Source organism: Falco naumanni, chromosome 8 (assembly GCF_017639655.2).
Source record: "Falco naumanni isolate bFalNau1 chromosome 8, bFalNau1.pat, whole genome shotgun sequence".
Lineage (NCBI taxonomy): Eukaryota > Metazoa > Chordata > Aves > Falconiformes > Falconidae > Falco > Falco naumanni.
In genome coordinates this window covers 57,962,031-57,988,531 of record NC_054061.1, presented here as the reverse complement: position 1 = coordinate 57,988,531, position 26,501 = coordinate 57,962,031, and the positions used below count along the sequence as shown (strand labels likewise).

The 26,501-nt window shown below is 45.1% G+C and overlaps 1 protein-coding gene across 1 annotated transcript in view; it reads right to left on the bottom strand.

Annotated features, from left to right (window-relative positions):
* Nucleotides 1-6,790: 6,790 nt before the first annotated feature.
* TRPM8 (transient receptor potential cation channel subfamily M member 8) overlaps nt 6,791-26,501 on the bottom strand; it is a 43,835-nt gene continuing 24,124 nt past the window's right edge. The window contains exons 16-25 of the mRNA XM_040604810.1: nt 26,227-26,443; nt 22,556-22,647; nt 21,439-21,580; nt 19,882-20,053; nt 19,472-19,649; nt 16,645-16,835; nt 14,234-14,333; nt 12,618-12,651; nt 10,601-10,687; nt 6,791-8,678 (exon numbers count right to left, since the gene is read on the bottom strand). Of these exons, the coding sequence (XP_040460744.1) occupies nt 10,637-10,687; nt 12,618-12,651; nt 14,234-14,333; nt 16,645-16,835; nt 19,472-19,649; nt 19,882-20,053; nt 21,439-21,580; nt 22,556-22,647; nt 26,227-26,443 (1,177 nt within the window). The 3' untranslated portion in view covers nt 6,791-8,678; nt 10,601-10,636. The remainder of the gene's footprint in view (nt 8,679-10,600; nt 10,688-12,617; nt 12,652-14,233; nt 14,334-16,644; nt 16,836-19,471; nt 19,650-19,881; nt 20,054-21,438; nt 21,581-22,555; nt 22,648-26,226; nt 26,444-26,501) is intronic.

Here is a 26,501-nt window from a genome sequence, read left to right as displayed (position 1 = left end):
ATCCCTGGCAGTGTTCAAGGCCAGGCTGGATGGGGCTGTGAGCAGCCTGGGCTGGTGGAAGGTGGCCCTGCCCGTGGTGGTGGGGTGAAACTAGGTGATCTTCAAGGTCCCTTCCAGCCCAAACTGTTCTGTAGTTCTACAGAAAAGCCAACTTGAACAACAATGACAATGCTCCTGAAGCATCTCCTGCAGCATGAATTACTCAATAATTCAACAGTCTAGAGTGCTGGAGTTCCTCTGCCTCTGGAGGATTCAGTGCCTGGAACAGCATCAAAGTCACCACTGTCACCGGTGACTTCTTGCATCCAATTTGCATGTGGGTATTTGCCCTAGCATTTGGGCATCAGACCCTAGAAAGCCAAAAGATTGTAGAAAATCATAGAATGGGTACAAAGACCATTGTCTTCAGATTGGTGGATGTTATAGTTCAAGTTTATGCCTCAGTGATCATTTTCAGGGCTAGCAGCAAGCTTTTGGGTTTTTTCGTGTTTTTAAGTAGAGATTCCCAAACTGCAAGAGGCAAGGCCTTAAGGGAAATACGCTGTCACAGGTCTTAGAGCAAAAGTTATCCAAAGCAACAAATTCTATGTATAGAATTATACGTTGTACAGCTCCAGCAAGGTGGGAACACTTTGTGTGTTCAAGTTTCTCTAAAAATGACACTTGTGGGAGACAGCTATCGAGTGTTCCCGATCTAGGCTCATCAGCAAGCATTTACAGAGATGAAGTTTTGCAGTTACACTCCGGCGTAAGCACCAGGATCCTCCCAGCACACCTCTGCAAGCCAAGCACCAAACACTGCACAAATACCCTGAATACTTCATAGATCAAGCTCTACACCGATACCAGTCACAAGACAACAACATAAAAATGTTTCTAATGTCCAAACAAAACCTCTTAGAAATAACATCTATTTACTCACTATTTTATGAGCAGAAAAGATGAAGTCTGTGAATAAATTATGAATTACAAATTAGCCCTTTCTTTTAGAAGCTGGGTGCACTCCAGCCAAAATGGTCCATGCTGGAGAAACCAAGAAACTCCCCACCTCTAGCAGTTCTGCTGCAGTCAGTGCAGCCACGTGGTTACAACCTCATTCTGCATTTTTGCTCCTGCTGAAGCCATCCTGTATTTATGAATCCAAGACTTCACAGAAAGCAAATTTATTATAATCAAGGTTTAATTACAGCCCGTGATTAATTTTAGAAATTACATAAATCCTTTTTCACAATACCTGCATACCAGCCACCAGCCTAGGCAAGCAGAACACTTTCAACCTTCGCTTACTCATATATCCTTGCCTAAGCCAGTATTTTTAACTGTATGACATTTTAGTGTCTCCCAGACCAAGCCCACGCTGCAGATAAAGCACAATGTTTTTCAGCTATTTATCATGAAGAGCAAATCTACATCTTTCAAGTAAAATAAATACTTCTTAAAAAAAACCTCACCGCCATGTTATACGATGATCTCATTAATATTCCTATTCACAAGAAAGATTTCCTGATAGCAGAAAATTCATATCATAAATTAACAGGGAGATTATTAGACGTACGTGTTTCTTAGTTGACAGCTTTACAATGTTGTTATTGGAAATACATTAACATCCTACACAAAAAAAATTATAGGAATGGCATAAAGGAAGAGCTACTACCCACTTGTACCGGGGATGCAGGGAAATAACTTGACACAAAGTTGCCTTGAGACAGTATCATATCAATGTTTAAAATCAAATTAATAATGGAAAGGCAGGAGACAGCCAGGGGCAAAAACATGTAAGCCACCTCCTCTGTGAGGAAATACAGACTGGTTTATTTATAACACCCAGGCACTGCTTTTGTACCAAGATTCCTATGGCAGGGTCCCACAGCACACCCGCCCCTCCTGGCCAAGGGGCATCGGCCAAGGCATCGCCCTCTCCTCCAGGAGCCCCAAATAGCAGCAGTGGGCCACGATGCCTCCTCCCGTCCCTGCGGTTCTCCATCCCATGCCAGGGTCCCCACCCCTGGGGACAGATGTAGGACATTTCCATAGGAAAGCAACTTGTACCACAAAGTGTGGAAGGTGTCGGTCAGGCTAAGGGGGACCTGGCAGGACAGGTATATCCTGAATGATATCTGAAGGAACATCATCATGCTTGATATGTAGGTACCCACACTAGCTTAAAATTAGCTGCCTCAGCTTCCAGGACAACCCAGTCTTGACCAGCATCCACATAGGGGTTTTGCTGGGACCCAGGGTGACAGGACTGGCTGTCTAAAAGCCAACGTGGTACTCCTGGCACACCCACAACAGCCTAGTGTCATCCCGAAACCAAACCAACCCTCACATGTCAGCAGGGAAGAGCAAGCAGCATTCAGCTCCTTGTGGGATGTCTAAGCTGTGCTCATTCAAGAACATGTGCCAATTTTAAGGTCTGCTAATGCCCAGCAGTAACAGCTGCCCAAAACTCCTACCTTGCTCTCCTCAAGGTGCACAGAAAGGGCCAGTTAGCAGGAAGCTTTGGGAGCCAAACCTTCCAACCATTTCCTGAGGCCAGGGACACATCCGCATCAGCTGGTGCCATACGGAAGACTCTCCCAGGTTCATGGCCCTTGCATCTCAGCTCTGTGCTGGCCCTGGGACACAGCAGCTTCCACCAAAGAAGAGGCTATGACTAACTCTCCATCTGTCTGCAACCATCTCGTTCTGCATAGAGGCAGCAGCACGGGCATAGAGAGATCAGGCGTCAGAACATGACACCAAATTCGTGTATCCCCCAGCTTAGATTGGCATCTAAAGTAAAAAGCAGGATAGATCCATCACCTCTTGGGGCACAGCAGCAAAAGCCAGGTAAACGCATATTGCCATGGATTAAAAAAAGCCTAATGAGATAAGAAGTGTCTGGGTAAAGGGCTTTTAAATCACAGCTCTCACTGCTGTACCGAACCGACCATGTCCCAGGAGCTAGGCAGCCACTGTGACAGTGTATTTAATGTTAAATAATTCACTGGCAACAAAGCAGTCATTTCACTTGGCAGGATTTCTCTTCTTGTGACACAGGTTGGGTGCCCCTCTTGCTCTGGGGCTCTCAGTTGGACAGAGATGCTCCTGCTCAGACCTGAGCTGAACCTTGCTGGCAGGTGCTTGGGTTGGACCATGTTTAGCATTGGTCTCTGCAGCAGCAGGGAGAACCCAAACCTGCTCGTCACAGCGGCAGCTGTGAACAGCCTTCTCCCTTCCCCTGCTGCTCTCTGAACTGCAATGGGCCAGGAGTGCAAGGACCTCAGAGATACCCAGAAAGAGACATTTGTACCTAACTCACTGGGAACTTTTGGAGAAGGACTCTCCTTGGGAAGCAACCCCCTTTCCTCCAAAGGGTTTTACCCAGATTAGTAGCTTTCTTGGGGAACAAAACCAGACACATAAGGAACTCTGGCAAGACTGAATTACTCACGGTCCTTTCAAAACAGACATTCTAGCTCTTACTTCTCCAAGTGTGTTTCCAGGTGTAGGTTCACACTTAAAGCCCCAGGCCCTCTGCAGACACAAGCTGGCTGATATCTTCGTCACATCTCTTGACTCCTGCCTCCAGTCGTGAAAGCAAAGCCAGCCGGTTCTCAGTGAGAGTCCAGATCCCTGTTCCCACTGGATGCTCTTCTAAGCAACATCCAGGACTCTGCTGTGCATTTTGCTTGCTTGCTCTGCTTTGAACAGGCTTTGGACAATGGAGCACAACCTGGCTCAGATCTGGTGTCAGCAAGCCCCAAATATTGGTGGAGGAAGAAGCAGCAGCTGTTTTGCAGTAATGTCCACCACTAAACCATGTCCCCAAGCACCACATCTACACAACTTTTAAATATGTCCAGGGACGGTGACTCTACTACTTGCCTAGGCAGCCGGTTCACATGCTTGACAACCCTTTTGGTAAAGAAACAGAGATCTGGCTATAAGAGAAACCTGAACCTGGTTGGGGATTAAGATGAGAAGCTTTTGAATGTCCAGGCAGGGGCAGGAAATTTTTCCTTCAGGACTGAGCCCTTTCAGATGAAGGATAAGCCCACAATGCAGCAGAGTCTGTGCTTTTCACTGCTTGCGGCAGTCTCTCTGTGACATCCCAGATCTCAGCTCCTGGCAAGCAGCAAACTTCCCTTGACTGTCTATCAGGCTGGCAGATGGGCACCTCAGTGCCTCTCAGCCAGTCACCCACTAGTAGCGCTTGATGCTTCCTTTTGCAGCTTTTTGTACATGTTACCAGGGCAGTTTCTCCCTGTGAATCTTGCTCATCGGTTTTGTCTGCTAACAAGGCTTCATATGCTACTGGTTGCTATGTATAAGGAAGGGGAAAGAAGCAATATCCTGGTCCCACAGGTCACCAGAGACCATGGCACCTCCTTCTCCAAGGCACTGTCTTCTGCTCTTGAAGCTTTTTGTCCAGTGGTCCTTGGAGGTTGGTGCCAAAGGATCCTAGTACTTCTTCTTGCAAAGTTTTGAATAATACTCGTTCACCCTCTCTAACACAGTGTAGCCTGATGATTTTCTCCTGCAGATCCTCTACTTGCTGCCCGAGTGACCCCACCACAGCACCCCTAGCACAGGTGGAGCTTCCACCCTCCTTCACCCAGGAGGCGGTGTGCAGGCACAGCCCTCCACCTGGGCGGCAGCATCCCCAAAACAAAGCTCTGCCTGGGTAGCCACCTCCACTCACCCCAGGCTGTCCTGGCCAGTAGCTGATTCCTGTCTGCTGTGGAATGAAGTACTTGGTACTTAAAAAGTAGCTGTGAAGAAGGCACAGACCCTCGCTTCAGAAGGACCCACACAGAGAAGGCAATGGGTAAAAGTTGCACTGGGAGAGGTTTCACATCTGTGGTGCTGCCCTGGGAAGCTGGGATGACTGCTGCTCAGGGGGAGTCCCTGTCTGCCGAGATTTGTCCCTGGTCACCCAAGGTGAGACTGCCCTGCCCTCTGCTGCTCCCTGCAGCAGCAAGGCAGGAGCCGTCAGCCCAGCTGGGCTCCTGCGCAATGAATCCTCACTGCAGCTCCAGCTGCTGTTTTGGGATGGTGGCCTCAGCTGGCTGGTGGAAGGGTGGGCAGGAGATGAAACAGCAGTTATGCTCAGCAATAAATACCTAGGAAATATACAGGCAATAGCAGGAATAAAGCTCTAGGACTTGCAAGACCAGCATTCCCTTGCTTAGCACACCAACCCTGTGTGAAGGCCTTTCTCCTAAAATCCATTGCCAGCTTTCTCCTCTGCAGCGTTGAGACCCAGGTCAGATGGAGAAAGATCCTCTTGCACTTTTGAAGGTGGCAGAACCTTCCGAAGTGCAACTAACTCTACTGAAAGACTTTTCCAACCATGAACTGACCTTCTTCCTTTCCATCTCTGTGCACAGCACAGGGGGCAGAAAGGCACGTGTGCTTCAGGGCCCAAGTTTTGCACCATTTGCTTCCACAAAGAAAAGACGCAGATAAGGTGAAGAAGCTGGACTGCTTATTCATGGAAGACCAAGCAAAGGAATGAGCTAGGAACAGAAGAAGGGGCCAGGCAGGGCCTGAAGGCTGGAGATGTCCCATGGGCAGGGAGAGACCAGGAGGCACCCAGCCTTCCACACACTCACCTGTGCCCAGGATCAGCTCTGCACACAGCTCCAGTAGCACAGAAAGCTGGGATGTGGAAGAGAAGGTCTTCTCCTCCTCTGTGTCCTCTGGAGCTGTTCTTGAAGCACTGCTAGTCAGAAACTGGATGAAGGCTTCCCTCTCTGCAGCTCCTAGGATGAACAGGGCTGGAGATGGAGCAGCTGGTGCCATCCTTTTTCCCTTGAAAGGCTGGGACACAGAAGAACAGAGCCAAAGTCAGCACCCAGATCTGCAGGGACCCCAGGAACCCCTTCTGCCAGGGCCACCCCACCCAGCTCTTCCCATGGCCAGCAGCAGAGTCCAACAGGATCAGCCAGAAGGTGCTGGCCACGAATACCCCACATTCCCCCGAAATCTCTTTGCCCTGCCCACACCACCCCTCCATCCATGCAGGGAGCAGAGCCCTCCCCAGCCAGGACAGGGATTGCAGCTCCCCTGCCCAGGGGTTTTCCTTCCTCCCCACCAGCCTCCGCTGACACCCTGCTGCCCTCACCCTCAACAGATGATCCAGAAAGGGTGGCAGGGAGTCCTGTGGGCAACCTGGCCCCGCGTTGGGTGGTCTGGGCTCCCACAGCCACTGGGATGTACCTTATTGCCAGTGCAGCAGCTGGGGCTGGGGCCCAGATAAAGCAGGGCAGGGAGGGACCCCAGGTGGCTCACCGAGGAACCCAATGGCCGCCTCTCTCAGGGACTCCTGTAGGCTCTGCAGGTACAGCAGGGGCTGGCACACGTACTCATCCACTCTGCTGCCATGCTGCTTCAGCTGGGGAGAGCGTGAGGGGACGGGGGGAAGGGCTGGTGCAGACTGTCCCCCTTGGCCCTGCACCAGGACTGGCCTCCTCTGCCAGGACACCCGAGATGCCCAGCCAGCAGCCGGCTGGTGTCAGGGTTTGGAGGGAGCAGAGGGCTGGGTGCTCCCCAGGGATCTGTGGTGCCACCCCGCTGCAAAGCCCAGCTGGGCTGGGGCTCTGTTGGCACCCCTGGGTGTGGGGAAGGAGAAGACACCATGGGGCCACATGCCCAAGGGAAAGGAGCATGTGTGGGGTACAGGCTGGCGGCAGCGACGGGCTACAGCGGTGGGCAGGGGCAGACTCGGGGGTCTTGAGTCTTCATAACATGGTTCAAAGTTACATTCACCATTTTACAGGAGAACAGATCACTAGAACTACTGGCAAGTTCACTGCAGGTTTTATCTATAAAAGGAATAAACTAAGGAGTACAACGTTCACATTCAAGACATACAAATGACATAGGAAAAGATTTCTAGAAAGGAAACTTATCTCAATTTACAATGCAAGCTCACTGCCATGGAAGTCAATGGAAGCCAGAGTCCTTCATAAACATTTTTACAGGAAAGCACACATATTTCCACATGTAAACAAGTAACGCTGCTATTGGTAGTGCTATATCTCCCAGGGTCGTGTAATGCACAGCTTACAGTAAAGTTAGGTCACATGAAGCAGGAAGAAAAGAGCCGTAACCTTTCTGATAACCCCTCATTACAGTTTTCCCTCTAAAACTATTCCATTTTCAACTGCAAAGACAAGCAAAGCAGCAGCTCTAATGAAAAATGCACACATGTGCTGGCCTCCCCAGTCAGTAAACTGCACCTCAGTCAGCTGCACCCTGAAGTGGAAACATCCCCCACGTACAACAGGGCTCCATATCCCTGTACTGAAGCAAACACCAAAACACACAAGAAAGTCTTGCCTTTACCATCTCGGACAGCAGACACGAAGGGAGCATGCTTGTGCGCACAGAGGCAGGCCTGCGGGCAGGCTTTGGTTTCTAGCCAGGCAAGAGATGGCTGTCTTTGCACTGGTCAAGGTGACTCACCTGGGAAATGTTCCACTTCAGCCAGAATTCCCCTTCCACCCACCTAACTACTCATCTGGATGCCTCACGTGGCACCCATCTCAGCACCCATATATATATATATATATATTCTGCCTGACAGCCCTCAGACCAGCTGCAAGTCATAGTAAAGCATATGGACTATGATAGCCATTGCCAGGCAAAAGGAAAAGACCTAAGCCTTCAAAATCAAACATCTTGGCAGATCATTCCTAGACGCCGGGGATGAAGATGGATACAACACTTTGCAACGTAAATAAATGCCATTTGAAGTGGCTTCCCTTCAGCTGGTAGCGTACCCAGTTATACCACACAAAATGCCACAACACTCAGCTGCTATTTTAGACAGAAAGCAGAAAGGGCAACCTCAGCATAGAAAGCATCGCAATATTTAAAACCGGCCATCAATCACTGCTCCGTTTCAAGATGCAAACATCCACAAACAGACATTTGAAAAAGTTAAATGAATTACAAATGCTCCCAATACACAAATTGTCACTTAAGAAACCAGCAAGGATTGCACACAAGGCCTTCAGAAACACTTTTTAGATTAATTAAGTCTCTCTCATGTGGGGTTGTAATAGCTGAGCTTCTGCAGTTCTAGGTGGAGTGGGAAGGATTCCACACGGTTCACGTGAAGTCGGAGATGTGGGTGCAGGGTTGAACCAAAGGCTGTCTTCCCACCGAAGGATGGGGCTGAAATACATTCTGGCATGCCAGCATTACAGACCTCAGCAGGGCTGACGGACAGACCATGCAAGTAACAAGCTAGGCCTGGCTACTACATGAAGGAAAGGGAAAGGAGATTGATTCATTAAGACAAGCAATTAGTGGCTAAAGGAAACCCACGAACCAGCCCCTTTGAATGAAACTGAAAAGCAAAGTGATTTTGGCAGCAGCAGCAGCACTCTTGGAATTAGGAGTGCTTTTTAACAGCAGCTGACAAGAACTAATTGCTGCCATTGAACATTGGGGAGATGAGGAAAAGGGAAAGCTTGGGTAACATGGGAGGCCAGCCAGGAGATACAGTCATCTACATGTTTTACCACCGTTTTGCAACAAGCAGAAAGGGCCGTTTCATCAAAAAAAATAAAACCGGAAAAAATCCTAGTGAGTCCTGCTGAAACATTGACACTGGTGGATCAGTTAGCGTTTGCCTGGTGGTTACTGTCAGTTCAGAGAAATTCCTCTTGATGAATCAGTACCTGTGTGAGCAGAAGAAGAAATTTTAGAGTAGACCTCCTAGTCTGCCTCAATATTTTGCTTTTATCCTCATGACATTGGCTTGGAAAACTGGATGTCTTGTACAACACTTGGGATCAAGGAGCTCTTTGCGGCACCCATCCAGAACAGGGTATCTTAGTGGAGTAGCAGAGATTATTAGTTGTCAGGAACTGAAAGCACCTGCATGCAAAGTGTACCTGGAATGGCTAATCCAGCATCTCCTACTGAAGACAGTCAGCACGGATGCAAGTACTCCCTTTCAGATGAGATGGCATAATAAACATGTTTGCTACCTGTGAGACACTAACCCCTCTGTTCACACTGTGATGTCAGTACTGTGGACTGCTGAGGCTCAGCTTCAGAGTCAGGACAGCTCGCATGCGAAACAGTTCTACCACACCTGGGGTACCATATAGAGAGTTTGCCTGGCATGAACTGGAAAGGCACTCCATCATCGCAAGGCACTTATTATCTATAATGAGAGGTCATTTCCACAAACTCCATCATAAACAGGTATCTTCTCTTCCAGGCTAACTGTAATTCATTCACCCCTTTCTACAGACTACATTAAGACTTCCAGTTCCTCTTGTCACTGTTCTGAACACTCTCCAGCCACTCCATCATCTTCCTTGAAGCTTAGTGCTAACACTGGATTCTGTACCCGACAGAGGATTCGTTGCACTGTGAGCAGCAGGATTACTTCACGCATCACAGCAAAACACTAGCTATTTAATATTCCATCCCATTTCAAACACTTTTCTGTAGAACCACCATCTCAGCAGATTTCCCCTCATTTCATGCCTGTGTAGCCAGTAATTCCCGGGTGACTATAAGATCTGCATTTGTTCTTAATGAATTCCAACTTATTTTTCAGTCAAACCATAGCAACCTTTGAACTGAGCCGGTGCTGTTTTGAGCGGCGTTGGACTAAATGACCTCCATAGTTCCAATATTCTACAGCCTATTCTCCAGGTAACTTGGCATTTACTGCATCCAAGAAAAAGCCCAGTAACTGGTGATCCTTGTAGATTTTCTTAGGTGGTAGCAAATTATTCATAAACTAAACAACTTCAGGTCAAGCAAATATGAAGTTATCCCTGAAAAATGGTGAGACAAGTGATCCAGGAATGTTTGGCACAGGTACAAGTTGTCCTGCAGAGAGAGGAGCCAGACTCTGATGTTCAGGCTGATCAGATTGTTCCGGATTATCCTTGTCAACAGCTACACTACTTAACCTGGTGTCTTTAAAGATGACAGCATTCTCCGCATCCATCAATATTCTGTCTGGCTTTCAGTTCTTCTGCAGAACTTGATGGAAAAGGACACAAGGTTCATGACTAGACACTGAACTGCAGCTCTGCAGACTTTGGGTCAACCCTTCACTCTACAGTTTATTGTATAGGACACAGGAAGGCTAAAGCAATCCACCATATCACCCCACTTTGACAGTGGGAAAATAAACCTTATTCCTACCCACAACGCTGTCTTTTCTACTTGGCTTTTATATTCCTTGAGTTAAAATGAACCAAGTAAAGCATCCGGCACAGCAGCTCCCAATTTTCCACAGGGATTCCAGCACAAATACAACTGAAATAATCTTGGGCTATTCAGTTTTTCTAAGGCAAGAGAGCAAAACAAGATATTTTAAAACGTGCCAAAAATGGTTAGAAACACCAGATGGAACATTGTATTTTTCAGAAAAAAAACAACCACCAAACACAACAAAAAAACCCCCACAAAAACCGAGGAAGAGAATATAGCTCTTACTTCTTTTCCAATATTAGACAATATCAATACAGGCATTAATAACTGATACTAACACTTCTTCCAGAGACATATCAATTTAACACCACAAATGCTGATAACTTCCTGAGGTCAGAGAGTGAATTTCAAGAGGACTTACCCTGCTCAGGTAGCTGTTCTTGGATTTCAGCCGCATTCATTTGATTTTGCTGGAAATCTCTTTCAGAAGGCCTTTCAAATCAGACAGCTTAAAAATTAAGAAAAAAGTAATAGAAGTTTTGTTTACATCAAATCAATTTAACACTCATTCCGATAGACGATCACAGCTTGGGATAATGAAAAAGAAAAGAACAAAACAAGCAAGCAGTAGTAAATACCTTGAAATACCCTAGAAAATACTGTACAACATCAGCAACAACAGGCATAAACCCCCTTACCTGAACCCCTGCCTCCCTGGCTAGCCTGTGGACACCAGCCACTACTCTGAAAGCAATAACCGACAGCTTTTTGTATTCAGTAGTCACACTGCGGTGGCAAATGAAGCAGCATTAATATTGTTTTCACAGGAAAGCAATGCTAATAAGTAATATAAGTAACGAGTAATCGCCTCTCCAAATGTTATACCAAATGCAACAGTGCTTGAAAGGACACTCCCAATTACAGTTTTCATCAGTGCAATTAATGCAGTGAGCCCTACTGCACATGTATTTCACCTAGTTAACAAGCAGGCATCACGACAGATACAAGCTTCCAACCATACTCCATCTTTAAAGCGGGAGAGTGCAGATCAGTGGAGTTTTGCGGAGCGTTCATTCTGACACACGGAGCTGCCCTCAAACCCTCCCTGGGCCATAACTGGAGTCCAGTATTCCTCAGGACAACCACATCAAGGTTAAAGAAAAGTTTACCCCATGATCAAGGCTCGTGCCTAGGGCTCAGTTATATCCTCGGACTTGTTTTTAAGGCATCATCTCAAGTGAAAGCCAACAAGATACCTCTGGAGCCGCTCACTCAAGGACACGGCTCCTAAGCATCGGCCTTAGTACATTTCTGTCACTAAAGCTGAAGGCATGAACAGAAAAAACAGCTTGCAGTAAGGTATTCCCTCGCAGACTAAGAGGCACAATTTAGGTACTACTTTTCAGTCAAGAATTAAGGTTATCTTCCTTTCGGTTTCAGGAGGAGCATCGCTAGACACACACTTGATCGCTCATCATTTCCATTTCAGTCTTGAAAGCAAGCTATTATTTTGCAGTCCAAATTATTTGGCAGCAATCAAAATAAATATTTTGAAGTATACGTGGGCCTTTTCACCCTTGGACTTCTAAAAAGTCTGTTCTTCACACCAAAGCACTCCCCACTTCACAGGCAAAATACGTAATTCAAACCACCCTCAAAAAATACCCATTGTGAAGGTCTTTTCAGTATCACAGTCCTAAAAAATGTGTTAGTATGACAGTTCTGATAACTATGTGCTTTCTTTTTTTAAAAAAAGTGCTTCAATTTACTAAAAGTAAATTGCTAGCTTTAGATTGCTTCAACACAGGATGCTTCTGTGAATCAGATGAAAATTGGTCAATTTAATTGTAATTAAAGGTCTTCCTACCCTACAATATATAGAGAGCATCCTTTGTTTACCTAGCAGGTGTTGCCTGTGCTATCTGAAGCACCACCAGGCTTGCCACAATATAACTGACCTGCCACTTCATTTTATAAGCAGAAGCTAAACAACAACAACAACGACGATGACGAAGGATTAATTACCTCATGCCTTTAGCACTAGAAGCTAAACTTGACAGAACACGTGTTGAGAGGGGTATACTCGTAAGTATGCAACGTCCCTTCTTCCTATTGGTGTATCACAGGCTTGTTACAGAGCAGAATACTGCAGTTTTGTAAGACAGAAGTTTTTACTCTATTCCATCCAATAAAGAATACTGTGAAAACACTACTGCAGTGCTACACAAGTATCTTTCTTCTTCATTTTCCAGCACAATACGAAGCTACATATGGAATCAAATGTGCAAAGGAGCATATTTAAAAAGCCCAATTAAAATGGGTCCTGTCAACAGTAACAAAGACTTCACGTGACTCTTGGTGATGTTAATTTTCCTTCTGGACCACTACCCACTTCACCAGATAGAAGCACACCCCCCAGAGCAGTCAAACACAAGTACCTTTGCATCCAGTTGTCTGAATCGATGCACCATCCTGAAAACAGAAAGAGGACACAGAAGAAAGGGCTGAGTCCAGGTATTAGCGAAGCCTTGACTAACCCTCCTCCCCGCTTTGCAAAACTGTGTGGAACTGCTTTGCAGAAGTCTATCTGAAGCTAAGATATCAAGTTCTCATCTTTGGCCAAAAAGTGGTGCTAAGGCAGTCGGAGTCTGAAGCTGTCAGAAGACTGATCGCTTCCCGAGTAGTCAGAGGCCAGTTACAAAACAGACTGTCTGCAGACACCCCTACTTGGGAACGCCAGTGTTTCATCCTCCCAAGAAGGCAGGGCTGCAGGAGGTTTAGCATTGTTTTTATTACAGGTATATTAACATATGAATTACTGTCAGTGCTGTGCTATTCCATTTTCCTTGTCAAGACACTTCTGCTTCCAGTATAAAAGCTATTTTTTGTGTGTTTGGCTTCTTATCCAATGCTTACTGCCTCCGGGCAGTCTTAATGTAAACACTTACTCATGAACAGCAATCTCCAAAGCAGGGGCAGAGGGGCATAAAGGAGTCTGGTCTTTCCTCCCCATTCTCATCAGCTCTTCCCTTACATTTGATTTAGTGAAATATTCAACCTGCTGGAAGCTAGCTACAAAATTAAGCCATCATACACAACAGGTTACTGTTCTGTTTTCTAGCTTTCTTTATATTTCTCCTTCCTCTTATGCTATTACTCCAAGAACAGAGACAGATCCCAAAGATAAAGTGTCATGAGTTGGTAGCCAAAGAAGAGTAGTGCAAGTCACCAAAGTTCAAAACCCCATCGCTTCAAATAGCATCTTCCCCTCCCCAGAGACCTTTCCTACTCATGGCTCCTAAGTACAGACCTCCTTATAAACTGATGCTGTGGGAATGCTTGATATTCCAGGTCTAACACTAAATATTCTCTGCTAACTGCATAATCATAGAATCATTTAGGTTGGAAAAGATCTTTAAGATCGCTGACTCCAACCATTAACCCAGAACCGCCAAACCCACTGCTAAACCATGTCCTTAAGTGTCACATACACAAATCTTCTAAATACTTCCAGGGATGGGGACTCCACCACCTCCCTGGGCAGCCTGTTCCAATGCTTGACAAGCCTTCTGGTGAAGAAGTTTTTCCTAATATCCAATCTAAATTTCTAATGTTACAAAAGTAGTCAGTTACAGCACTGCTTTCTTCGATGAGATCTCAAAACACTATAGGAAGACAACATTTTCTCCTCTCATGGAAAAATAGAAAGACTCCAGTACAGAAAGGTGAAATAATTTGAAAATTACTGTGACAGCATTTGGAACAAGTGTTTAATACATCTGCCCAGCTACTGTGTGCATAATATGCCATTATAACCTTTGCAATATTTCCATATTTTTTTTTTTACCAACCTCATCAACTAATTCTGCAGACAGTCTGCAGCAGCGGACAAAAAAAATCTATCATTTTACTTAAAAATAAACAGGCATATTTATGCTGGACTTATTTATCTACTCGTTAGTATGTAAACATTTAGAGCGGCTGAAAACTTGCTTCCACTAAAAATATTCAACAGAAAAGTTAAGAGAGCGAAGACAAAGAAGGGCAGACGTACTCTTCTGATGAATCATTTGCTTTGGTATTGATTTTGACAAGGTAATTTTCCTTCATGACAGCTTCCCATGCCAGAATTTCATTGTCCTCATTTTTTGAGCCTGGGAAACGTATGTGAAGAAAAACAACAGCACTAGATTCAGTTAATTTGTCTTTCCGATGCTAAAATGTAAAGAGCCTGGGTTAGTGCTTGCATTAAGTGGCTAATGATTCCCTTTCTCTGCATCCAGAGCATTTGCAGCCCCACTTCCCAACTGTGACACAGCTCTGACAAACATGACATTAACACATTCTACTGCATGCTCCTGGCATCCAGAGTTAGTTAAAAAAAGAAAATATGAACAAAAACCTTAAGAAGCTCCAAAAGTCTTTCTGGATTTTTTTTGAGTTTCGGTTAACACAAGTGCTTTGTGAAATGGCAGCCACTTCAACAGGCATAGAACATTCCAGAAAGCTCCTACCTGGGTTTGAGCCTTCCATTTGTTTCTACACTATCCCATATTGGATCATTAAGAGTAACGTTTTAAGGACCATGTTATGACTTATCATTGAACTAGAGCATTTCTAAATTATGAAGCATTGACTTCTCTAAAAAACATCTCCTGTGATGATGGTGTAAATTAAAGTGACGCAAAGCAAATCACTTTGAGGCATCAAAGTCCTCCAGGATGCTACTTCTGCATTTTATCCTGTTCCAACAGGACAGCACAAACCAAACTGGTGTTAACAAACAAAAGTTAATGGTGCCAAGAGCAGCCCACAGCTGGCAAATGACTGAAGTTCCATTTCTTCCATCCGGTGCTCCTCTGCCTTCACACAGCCTGTTATTCTCCCAGATACCAACAAGCATTTAAGCACCCAATTTCCCTAAGAGGGAAAAGCCAGGATTTTGCAGCAGTCAATACATTAGTGTGCTTTCTCCGTGCAGTTCTCAGTTCCTGTCACCAGCTCAGCCACTATCATATTCTGGCTCTAATGAATTCTTCCATTTGCTTTTAGAACTGCAACATTAACCGTGCATCACTTGGGCAGAAATATATGCTGTTGAGCAACATCCCCAGCAAGGAAACCAAACAGGTTTTGTTTTTTGAATGGGGCAGGCAAAACAATTTAGTCAGTGCTAAGGAATCTCATACCCCAAAGCAGGCATCTTTCTCCTAAACTAACGACAAACCCAGCCTGTGCTGCAGGGCAGCAGTCAGGTTGCTGATGGATGGGAGTAAGTCTGTCAATTAACTCAACATATCCTCTCTCATCTGCTTCTGAATGGCATTTAGGGAAAAAAAAGAGAGAGAAAACACACCATTTGTTGGGAGGGGAGAGGGAAATCTTGTTAAAACAATTCATATCTGTGCCCTCTGACAGAGTAAATAAAGGGGAAACAGCTAGAAAACTGACTGAGCTGATTCTGCTTTTTTGAGGCAGTTTGCCCATACCCAGAGGGCCAGGAGACATCCTATTATTCTCTGTCAGTCACTAACAGGCAGAAGAGCCTTTAAAGACAATTTTCCTGTACTAGACTTCCCTAGCAGCTACTAGCTGTATTAGCTGGGAGATTGTAACAGAAGGACAAAAAGAAATGCAACTCCAGAAGGAAGAGTGGCAAGCAGAGGCTAAGTCCACCTCTTGTACTAATTACCTAAACATTCAGAGCATGCAAGATCAGGGATCTCTGCCACTGGGTAACAGCACAGGAGGGATACACTACCAGATGTTAACGACAAATGGGATGGTTTACATTTTCCATGCAGACCATGAAGAAAACTTTCAGCTGCTGCAGGCTCTGAATACATTTATTCAGTGCTTAATACAAAAAAACACCCCAACCCTTTCAAAAGCTAGGAAGCAGCATAGGTAGCCCTAAACTGACAGGATTAATTTGAAGATTTCATTGATGTTTTAATTGATTTACTTACGTGAGGTAATTCTACCTTGAAATGGCTTGGACAAGAAAGCACTGGATAATTCTGCATGGTACTGAAGTAGAGCAGGTCTCACGGTACAAAACAAAAGCTCTCTAACCAGACCAAAACCAACGCTACTGGGGACCAGGGATCACAACAATGCTCCCCTGAAGTTTTAGCATAAGGAGTTAGAAGTGTAATTCTCCAAATCCCAGAGAGCACACCTTGAGTACTGATGAAAGATTATGGCTGAGAAGCAGCCAGGGGCTTTGATCTGAATCTTACTGAAGAGATTTCCAGCAATGTAGTGGATTTGCATTTGATAGAGAACATGAATAAGCTGCTCCTCATTTCCAGTACAACAGCCACCTCCTGCAAGGTCTACATCACCCTCGAAGATTTCCCACCAAAACACGAGCTCCTGCTTCAAGCACAGTATGCCAGGGAAGGGTTGCAATGCACCTGCCACAGAGCTGACGTGTAGGTAGTAAGGAATAATCCAACTCACAACAAATAGATGGCTCTTTGCTTTCCTTCTTACAGCAGCATTTGAAACATTTCCTCATCACCATGAATATGTAAGCAAAGATGACGAAAGGGAAGGGAATAGTCAAACGACTGCAGTATTCTTGGACCAAGAAGTAACGCTGGAACTTCCACACCTGGTCATTGTTCTCTTGTACAGATCCAACAGTGTAACTAACAGGTGGAGAAAGAAAATACATACAGCATTAGTTATTCATCAAAACCTCCATCAGAACCAAATAACACAGCGTTTCTCTTTATTATTCCAGGGCATGTTTTTATAAAGTCATCCTGGAGCTGGTAATTTTTACCGATTAGGAGGTTATTGACTTTGTACTCCTTTTGAGAGAGAAATTTGAAAATGGAAGGAACTAAGACAATAGAAAAAAACACCATGAAGTTACAAATACACTGGAAAAAATACTCCACATATTTTCACCACCTTAGCTCCAGGCAATTTTCTTCCAGCCCAGACACATGAGAAGCAGATACTTCTTCGCGAGATACTGTGTCTCGTTAATTCATCAGCTAACTCCTTTCTAAGCAAAAAAAAAAAAAAAAAAAAAAAAAAAAAAAAAAACACACAACGAACCCTAGAAATAGAGCATTTTAAAAAAGTGAAAAGCTCCTGAGATTTTTAGTAGAGGCATTAAGAATGCTCCAGGCATAGTTCAAACCTACTGTAGTAAGCACTGTACAAACCCAGCAAAGCAACAATCACAAGAGGAAACAGCTCACAGACTGCCTGACCTTTCACTGCTGACAATAAACAGCAGATGGATGCTTCCAAAATGTCTGTGGTGAGATCCTAACGGACCCTTATATGAGATAAGCTAAAACCTTCACCTGGTGGAAATTATCTTTTGTTTCAGAAGATAAATACAATCCTGAATTTCAGAAGTATCTAAATACGATATTCACCCTTTTCAGTTAATGGATTCTGGATGCAAAGAGAAAGCTGGGTTGTCTGTTGTTTAACATATCATTGTAACTACAATTTAGACACTGATGGGACTAGTGTCTGATAGCCATCAGCATCATTGAAGACTGACAAATACTTTGTACACACTAAGCACAAGAGAAGCGATCGCAGATTTCACACATTTCCAACTGCATCATGAAAAAACCATCTGGGATTGCCATTTGCCCACTGGGCTTCCCGACTTCAGCACAATCCAGCACTCCTGCTTAAGCTGTTCAGTCTATTGTTAAAATGAACTATGCAAAACTCAGAGTGTTGTTAAAGAACTCATGCTGGTCCTTCCACTAAATAAACTGGACTGGCAAAAACTAGGTTTTTACTGGCATAACTGTATGCACTAGAGCATTTATCATTAGGTGCTGTTGAAGTAAGTGTTCTAACAAATACCAAAGGCTTCTATGGTACAGCTGGCTTACTGCTATGCTTTCCTTCATCAGTATGAATTGCTTTCACCTCTTCTGGGGCGTACAAGCATTGTCTGCTGTCCCCAGGTCCTGTGGAGGTTAGGAAAACAATACAATACATATATATACCGCACCAGTCCTAGCTGCCTTGCCAAAAATCACATTTCTGTCTTTGGAGTCCAGCTCAGCATGGGAGGAAAGGTTCAGAGCACAGGGGAGAGCAGATCCCAAAGCTGCGGCGTTCTTAACTCATTATACTAATACAGCTCATCTCAGGCCAGGAAATATTGGCACCGTCATTCAGAAGGGAGATCCTCTTGAGGCAAACCAAGAGTCCTTAGCAGTTCCTGTAAATACTCCTGTTGCCAAAGCAAATTCCTGCCAAGCCTGTCACTGCCAAGGTATCATCAAAACACACAAAAATAAACATAGTGGACCTCAAGAATGATGCCCAGGGGTTGTATGTATGTTTGTTATGCTGCAAGGGAGTGTAAAGCAGAAAAGAAGCCAGGTTGGGAAGGAAAACAGAGACACAGCACCGACCCAACTGCATCCACAAGTCAGAAGTGAGACAGGAGAGCAATGCACTCCCAGCCTGATATGAAGGACTTGCCGTTACTAACAACTCCGTGTCAGAGCTTGAAGTGTAAACAGCAAAGATTTCTGGAAGAAGCTGAGGAAACTTTCTTCTCCTCTTGCTGGTCCCAATGCAGTCAATATGTATTAGACAATGTGTGCAACAGCCACCATTTTTATTCGGCAAAGCAGTGCTGGCTGTATGATGCAGTCAGCCATTACCAGCACCACATTTCAGGTGTCTGATCCAGAGGTGACAGCATTTTTCAAGACAAAGTCCTTTTGTATGTCCCAAGGAGATGTGGCCCATTGCCTGTCGTGTAGGTCAAAACAATAAATAGCAGGTCCACCAGAGCAATAACAGATCATCACACAGCAGTTATGGCTAATAAAACCATAGAGTCAATAAAACAAGTGCAATAACTCCTTGTTTATTCAGTCTAACAGGTAAGTTCTGACCAGTTCATACTTGGTAAAGCACTGGCCCAGCTGTCACCCCCACTGGGAACCAGAGGGACTTGTACTAAGCCCACTGTGCAAAGGATGAAGTAGAGAAGCAGTAAAAGGACAGGCAGCAAACCATCCCCAGGACATGGGGATTTTGATCAGACTGTTGTGAGAAAAGCTGAGTAACATTGCCTTTGTTCATCTTCCCACACCATACCCTTAACTTAAGAGCTCTGTTTCAAACAGGGAACCCTTTCCAGACCACCCCCAGCAATTCCTCTGCAAAGACACAGGCAGAGTCCAAGACCCAGCTTCCTGCTGTTTTCCAGGACTTCATTACCTTTCTCAGAGGCATACTGGTACAGAGATCCCAAGGAAGCGATCGCTCCTTTATTACGTACCCAAACATGGCCACGAGCAGGTTCACAAGGAGGATGTTAGTCGAGAGCATGTAAATGCAGACAAGGGGAATGGTGATCCACTCCGGGAAGCGGGGCTGGTTGTTGGCATCCAGCTCCACACACAAGGGCTTGGACTCATTCCCAGAAAAGGTGCAGCGGTCAAAGTTGTAGGTGGTACCTCAGAGAGGGAGAGTGGAGAGCAAAGAGTGAGCCCTCTCGTCCTCTTACTGTTGGGTCCAACCCCAGGTGCTGCCACTAAGGACAATACATGTAGCCACCTCCCTCCCCATCAGACATAAAACCTTGCCTCCTTGCTGCTGAGAGGAAAGGGGTCAGCATAGGACTGGACAACCACTGAAAGGACAGAACCTTCCACCCATCTGGGAGAGGTTCCCCCAGAAGATACCTACCATCAACATCATCGGGGTACTGGCCAAACATAGCCAAGTATGGCTCGTAGATAACAGATCGAAATATCCACTCCCAGCGGTGCTCATTCTTCCTCAGGATGCCTTGTCTAGCTACACCAAAGGCCACCATCCACACAGCGAAGAGGAAGAGGAAGAAGAAGACATCTATCATCTGAGAAAGGACCACAAGCAAATGCATCAGTGTCTCATTGCATGCCTGTTGCAAGCCACACGTGGCTCTTTCTCCCCATTTTGATGTCAGGGTACCATTTTAATGCAAGTTTTCAGATCACCGCTCCATAAATTTAGTCACCGACACACACGTGCAAATAATTACCATTCCCACTCAGACACCTTCAAAAACATGCACACAGCCATAAAAACCAAGGCACATTTCAGAATATAGGATATGCCCCTGGCATCAAACAGGCCTCACCCACAAAAGCCAGGTCCACATACAATGACTGTTTATGCACAACTATAGCTGCAGACCCTGCAGCCAAGTGTCAGGTGAAAGCAGCCACCACTTCTGAAAATGCCACTCTGGATGGCTTCAAACCAGTATTTATAGTCCAGACACTCTGGCTGAGTTTCATGAACTTCCAGCTCTTGACAGTACACAGATAACTGAAGACTGGTAATATCCCAGTGGAGCTTCCCCTTTTGTTGCAGACCCACCTCCACCAAGATCTGCCCTTCCACTAGACCCAAGCACCTTCATGGTTAGACTTACTAAAAAAAATTCACCCTTTTTGAAGACCAAACAAGAGAAAGATGGACAGGAGACAAGCCTGTGTTGTTGCTTGTGTATCGTAAGGCACTGTAGGACCAGGTAATCTCTAGACTTCAGCTTTGCAGCAGTGGTACGTGGCAAAATAAAGGCTTTCTCGGTAAGCTGCAGACCACGCTGTTACTCCCATTGTCACCACACAGCTGGTCTTTAACCTCCATATACAAGATTGGCTCCAGGTGACACATACAAATACAAGCGGACATACCCCCGCTCTCCAGCGCTCTTCATTCCCACACCTACAGTAACACACATTAATCTACATGGAACCCCGTTCTCTTCCTGTGACCTTCCCCAGCCTGCCAGCAAACAGCCCCTCCAGGCACAAAGGGCAGGATTAGCCCAGCCACTCCCCAAGAGGCTCCTGGCCACCCGCTTCTCCAGTTACTTGTGTGATGGATGCAATGGAAAACAGAAATCCTCCTCCTATGCCATTTATTGTCATCTTTGGGGAATGCTCACGTGAGCGACACGAGTGATGGAATACACCACTGAAACATTTGAGACATGGAAGACAAAAGCTACCAGGAAAGAAATTTCCTCTTCTGTTCTTCAGCCTGATCTTTATTCTCTCCCTGTGCAGAGGGAGAGAAAAAGGCCCTGCTCTTAAGGAGACCCTATTTAAATCTTAATTAATCCTGTTTAGCAGATTTAAGAGAAGGTGAGAACTTGCTGCCATCATCAGAACAGTGGTGATTTTCACTCTTGAGGAGAAAAAGGTGTCACATCATTTATTTACACTCTCTTGAATAGCTGCCAAACCTTACCATCCTCTGCAGCATAATAATTTTGGGTCCTAGATTCCTGCTAACTGTGAAAATATGGATCAGCCTCAGAGTAAACACTATGTAGTCCAAACAGAAAATGACTCTCCCAGAATACCAAGAGCTTTCATCAGATGAGTGAAGCCTGATGGAGACAGTAAAAGAAAATGAATTCAAGCATTGGGTAAAGCATGCAGAAGTCTGGAAAAAGTACAATGAAACACTGAAACGAGGAGTGGAAAAGTGAGTAACTGGAAAACAGCATAGCTAGCCAGGGCCCCACGCCCTCTCCCACCCACTCCCACCTGATGACTGGTGGCAGAAATGGGGAGCGCACACCTTGTTTACACCCTTCCTATCTTAGCTGCATCATCACTGTCTCCTCTCCCCCTCTAGAACTATTAACAGCAAAGAAATCTTGTACCTTTAGCACAGCCCTCCAAGAACATCACAGTGCAATGACCACCAGAACTAAGTTACAGCTGATGGAAAAATTACACTGTAAAATGAGTTTCCATTGTTTCTTTGTCATGCTTGTTAAATCACCCATTCATGTAAAACAGCTTACGTGAGCTAATGAGCCTGTTAGACTATTGTAGGTAAAAGGGCAGTCCCCTTCAATAAAACACATGAAAACTCAGCGACCACGTTGCCATACTAAACAGTCAATAAAAGGGAGCCAAGGAAAATCCCAAAGAATTCTGACTCTGAGATATTAACTATCCTACCCTGCAGCTTTGCCCGATATGCTCTGTATAGCCAGTCTTGAAGGCATTGTCATGAAACCTAAGGCTATTTCAAATGTCTTTTTCTAACCATTAAAAAAAGCTGTCCTACTGGCCCAGAAAACTCTGAATTAGGAAAGACGCCTTTGATTCCAGGGATAGACTCAACTTCCAATAAACACAAAACAGAAAATATTGCATGTGGATATTCCCTAGTTAGTTTATTTCTTTATTTGCTTTTACAGATTTAGAGTCAAGACTTGCCAGTATTTGGGGCCTTCTTAAAGAAGAGGGGGTTTCATGAACACATTTCCCACAATCTCATTACAGGTTGCTGTCAAAACCCAGAAAGCAAGCAAAGCCATGATGCAGCCACAGGAGAAGGTATTACTCACCTGAACACAATCCCTGCTATGAAGTAGAAGATTGCTAGTGTATCCATAACATTCCACAGATCTGAGAAATACTTACTGCCGTTCATGTACCACTGGGAAGGAAAAAGAGCAGAAAGTAACCACCACACAGCACTGGCCAGCCATGGGGAGCTCACCCATCTTCCCCTTATCTCTCCCCACTGAATGCCCTCATGGGTAAACATACCACCCATTGCAATAGTAAGGATTGTTTCCTTGTCCTATTAATTTTTTGTCGCACCTAATAGGTACACCAGAATCCAGATCGCTTTTAATTTCCTCAAAAAGAGTTTTCAATTACTGGCAACACAGTTTTGCTGTTAACTTCTAACAGGGTCTTCTATGGATCAAGACTTTCTGTGTTTGGAGCCCCTTAACACATTTTCTCTGGCAGTCCAGATGCCCTAAGCTATTGCACTGGGACCAGTTAAGCACATGGGCGGCAAACACGGCACCACAGTGTGAGTTACTGTGCTCGAAGGACATAACCCAAGGACACAGGCGCTTGTGCGTGGGGAGAGGAAGGAACAGTTCTGACAGCAGTCAAGACTGACGTACTTCGTTCTCACACGTGTATACACAAGCTGCCAGAGGACCTCGGGGTAGATCATGGAATGCTCCAGCAGAACACCTGCCAAATGGGTCAAAGGAATCTTGGTGTGACCCACTACAAGCAGATCAAACACTGCGGGCAGGCGGGAGGGTCGCCATCGTGGTGCAGTTAAGTATTCTGGCTTCTCTTTCTTCACAGACCTCATTCAGTTATCTGTCCCTGGCTACATGCACATGCTTTTGATCAAAGATGCATATTTAATTTATTCCTTTAATTACCTGGCTCTCTATTTCTGAATTGCAAGTCTAGTGAGAATTTCTGCCTATTCCCAGGCTGACCAGCACTACTGCACCCTGGATCCAATGTTCGTGCAAGAGCCAACTTCTGGATCCGACTCAGAGGTGACTCATTAGGACAAGTAGCTTAACCAGGAGAAACCTCTGCCAGGCATGAAAAAACAGACTTGAGTCCCTGATCATAATTCTTTTTAGTTTTCATGGAAATAATCAAGGCTTAGTAGAGTACTGATCAGTGAATCTCTCTATAACTGACATATCCAAAGCAGACAATTCTGCTCAGCACTTTTACAGGAAACAGATCAAGGGGAATTTTCTTCTAAACCCAGAAGAAGCTATAAGGAGAGCCCCACCTTGCTATTCCAGTTGCACAGTTGTTGCATATTATTCATGTGATGGGATGCATTGCTAAAGACGGACAGTTATGACACCTACTAGGGTGTCAGCCTCGAGATATTACCAGAAATTATTTCAGCATCTTGGGACACCTTCCCCCACACCTATCTTACTCCTTAAGGTACCAAAGATTCAACACTGAGTAGGGACAGCACGTCTGACACCCAGGACATGGGGTTGTCTTTGTCTAGTAACTCCCTAAACCAAAGGTAAGTCATCTTACTACACAAGACAGTGACGTGGTGTTTTATGTGAATGGCCAGACACATACGGCCCAAATGCCCTTCACAAAACAATGACCATATTGCTGCACTACAGCTCTATTAAATGCAGAAGGTTTAAGTCTGATGCCTCTTCTATTAAGGGCACAATTGTGGATGGATGAAAAGAAACAAGTTCTGGTCTAAAGCAGAAACAGAGAGAAAACAGAGACAGATGTGTGTAAACAAGTGAGAACAACCAAGACCTCAGTGCAGTTCAGTCCTTCAAATATCAAGCAGTTCCCACGCTAAGAGTGAAGATGCACAGAGGTCCTGTCCACGTTCCTTCTCCATTTGAGGAAACGGGGCTTTCCTGCACAGCCCAGAAGTCTACCCACTCACCTGGCTGGAGGCTACATCCATGTGGCTAAGAAGATAGCAGGAAAAAGGCATCTCCAATTTCACTATTGCCATGACAGCTCTAAACAAGATATAAGAAAGCAGCTCTGGCTAGTTAAAAATATCTAGGACCATCAAAACTAAAAGAGAGCTGAGCCAGTGGCTTACAGTTCAGATACGGTGTAGTTCTCCTGAAGGGTGAAACAATCTGCTTTGAATTTGGAACAACGTTTAGCAGCTGCCACCCCCACAGACACACCGCTCTAACTAGAGGGCTGATTTCACCCCACAACCAGTGACATGACTGCAGCAGCAACAGTGAGACCCCAGGCAGCCGTACTTTTACTTCTCCTTGGATGTGAAAACAAAACCTGAGGTGTGTCTTTTAAAAAAAAAAATAATTAAAGAGACAGATCTTATTTTGACTGCAGAGTTAGACCAATGCAAATAGAATCTACCACCAAAGAAGCCAGGGAGATCCTGAGAAGCTTAGAGGGCTGGGACACTGCTCTGTGTACTGCTCCTTAGTAAAACAGGTTTGCAGCCAGGATGCTGGCTTACGTTAACTTTAAATCTTCAATAAAGTCTCTGTTTTAGCTATCTCCAACTCCCACAATCAAATTGGTACAGTCTGGCCACCAGCTGTCAATGGCATTACTGGGATCTGAAGCTGTTCTACCTGCTCAGAGTAGTGAGAAATAGTGACAATGGTAGGAAAAAAGTTTTCTATCCCTAAGGCTTTCCCCAGGACTTTTGCTGGGTATACACGGGAAGTGCAAGGACAGGTCCAGAGACACCAGAACCTAAATCAGCAGAAACAAACACTCCATTAGTGTTTCATTGCAAAAGTGTCTTTTACTTTTCCCCCAATTTCCTTTAACAAGTAAAGTTGCCTTAAACAGGGTACCACCTTGACTATTAAAAAGGAAAAAGACCACACAGCAAGTTAAGCACAGTAACATCAACACTAAGAGATGTCATTTGAGCTCATGTAAGAAGTGTTATTGCAGGGTGGTCTGATCCAGCAGATCACCCACAAACACTCATGTGGAGACTAATTTCTTACAGGATAATCAGAAAGCAGCACTGTGCTGAAATCACACACTCATTTCTCTCCAATTTCCCCCCAGTATCTTCCCCCTGTTCTGAACGCTGACTGGGAGAGACCAGCTTGCCTGAAAACCACTATATCTCATAAGTCCCCTTACATAAAAAATGAGAAGAATATCAGTTATGTGGCTGGCTATAAAGGCAGTCCCACACACTGTTCCCACACCGTACCAGCAGCGCAGGCAGGCCAAAGCTGGTCCTCGGGACTACGTGAAACTACCAAGAACTGTATTTCTGATTAAAAAATAAGCAGAAATACACAAAGGTATGTTGCTCATCAATCAAATAAAGGGGGAGGGGGGAGATAGGGAGAAGAGAGGCAGGAATCACTTAATCTAGAGGTATGCACCCAGACAAATATGTTAAATCTCGTGTATTCTCAGGTGCTTTGACAACCCAAGCCAAGCATTCCTCAGAAATATCTCCACTGGCATCAGCCTATCCACACAGCCTCAAAGATATTACACATTCCTCTTGGTGCATGAGCACTGCAGCTATTGAGGCACAAGCAGCATTTCAACATAGCAGGGAATAAAATAATTAACTGTGCCTTAAGTTGCCTGAGCACATCTCCCAAGAAGTGGTTCCCCTGTAACTTAGAAGCAGCCTGCACTGCCTTACGCTACTAGGCGGCGGGGGGGGGAAAAGCACAAGCCTTTTAAATCTAGCACTAAACACTTTGTTTGCATCGCTGCCTACTTGTCTCACTTCATCACAAAGCAGAATGAAGACCAGCACATAAAGGATCATCTCCAGGACAGTAGGCTCCTTCTGGAAATCCATAAGCAACACGTAGGCGAAGAGCAACAGGAAAGCGATGTAGAAGATGACATTCCAGGAGAAGACCACAAAGGGGGAGGTGAAGAAAGACACATAATACAAGAAGAGTTTCTTACTCTTCTCCACAGGCTTTTTCCTGAGGAATTAAAAGAGGGAAAAGGTCTCAAAGCATAGCTTTTATGCCTGGAAACATT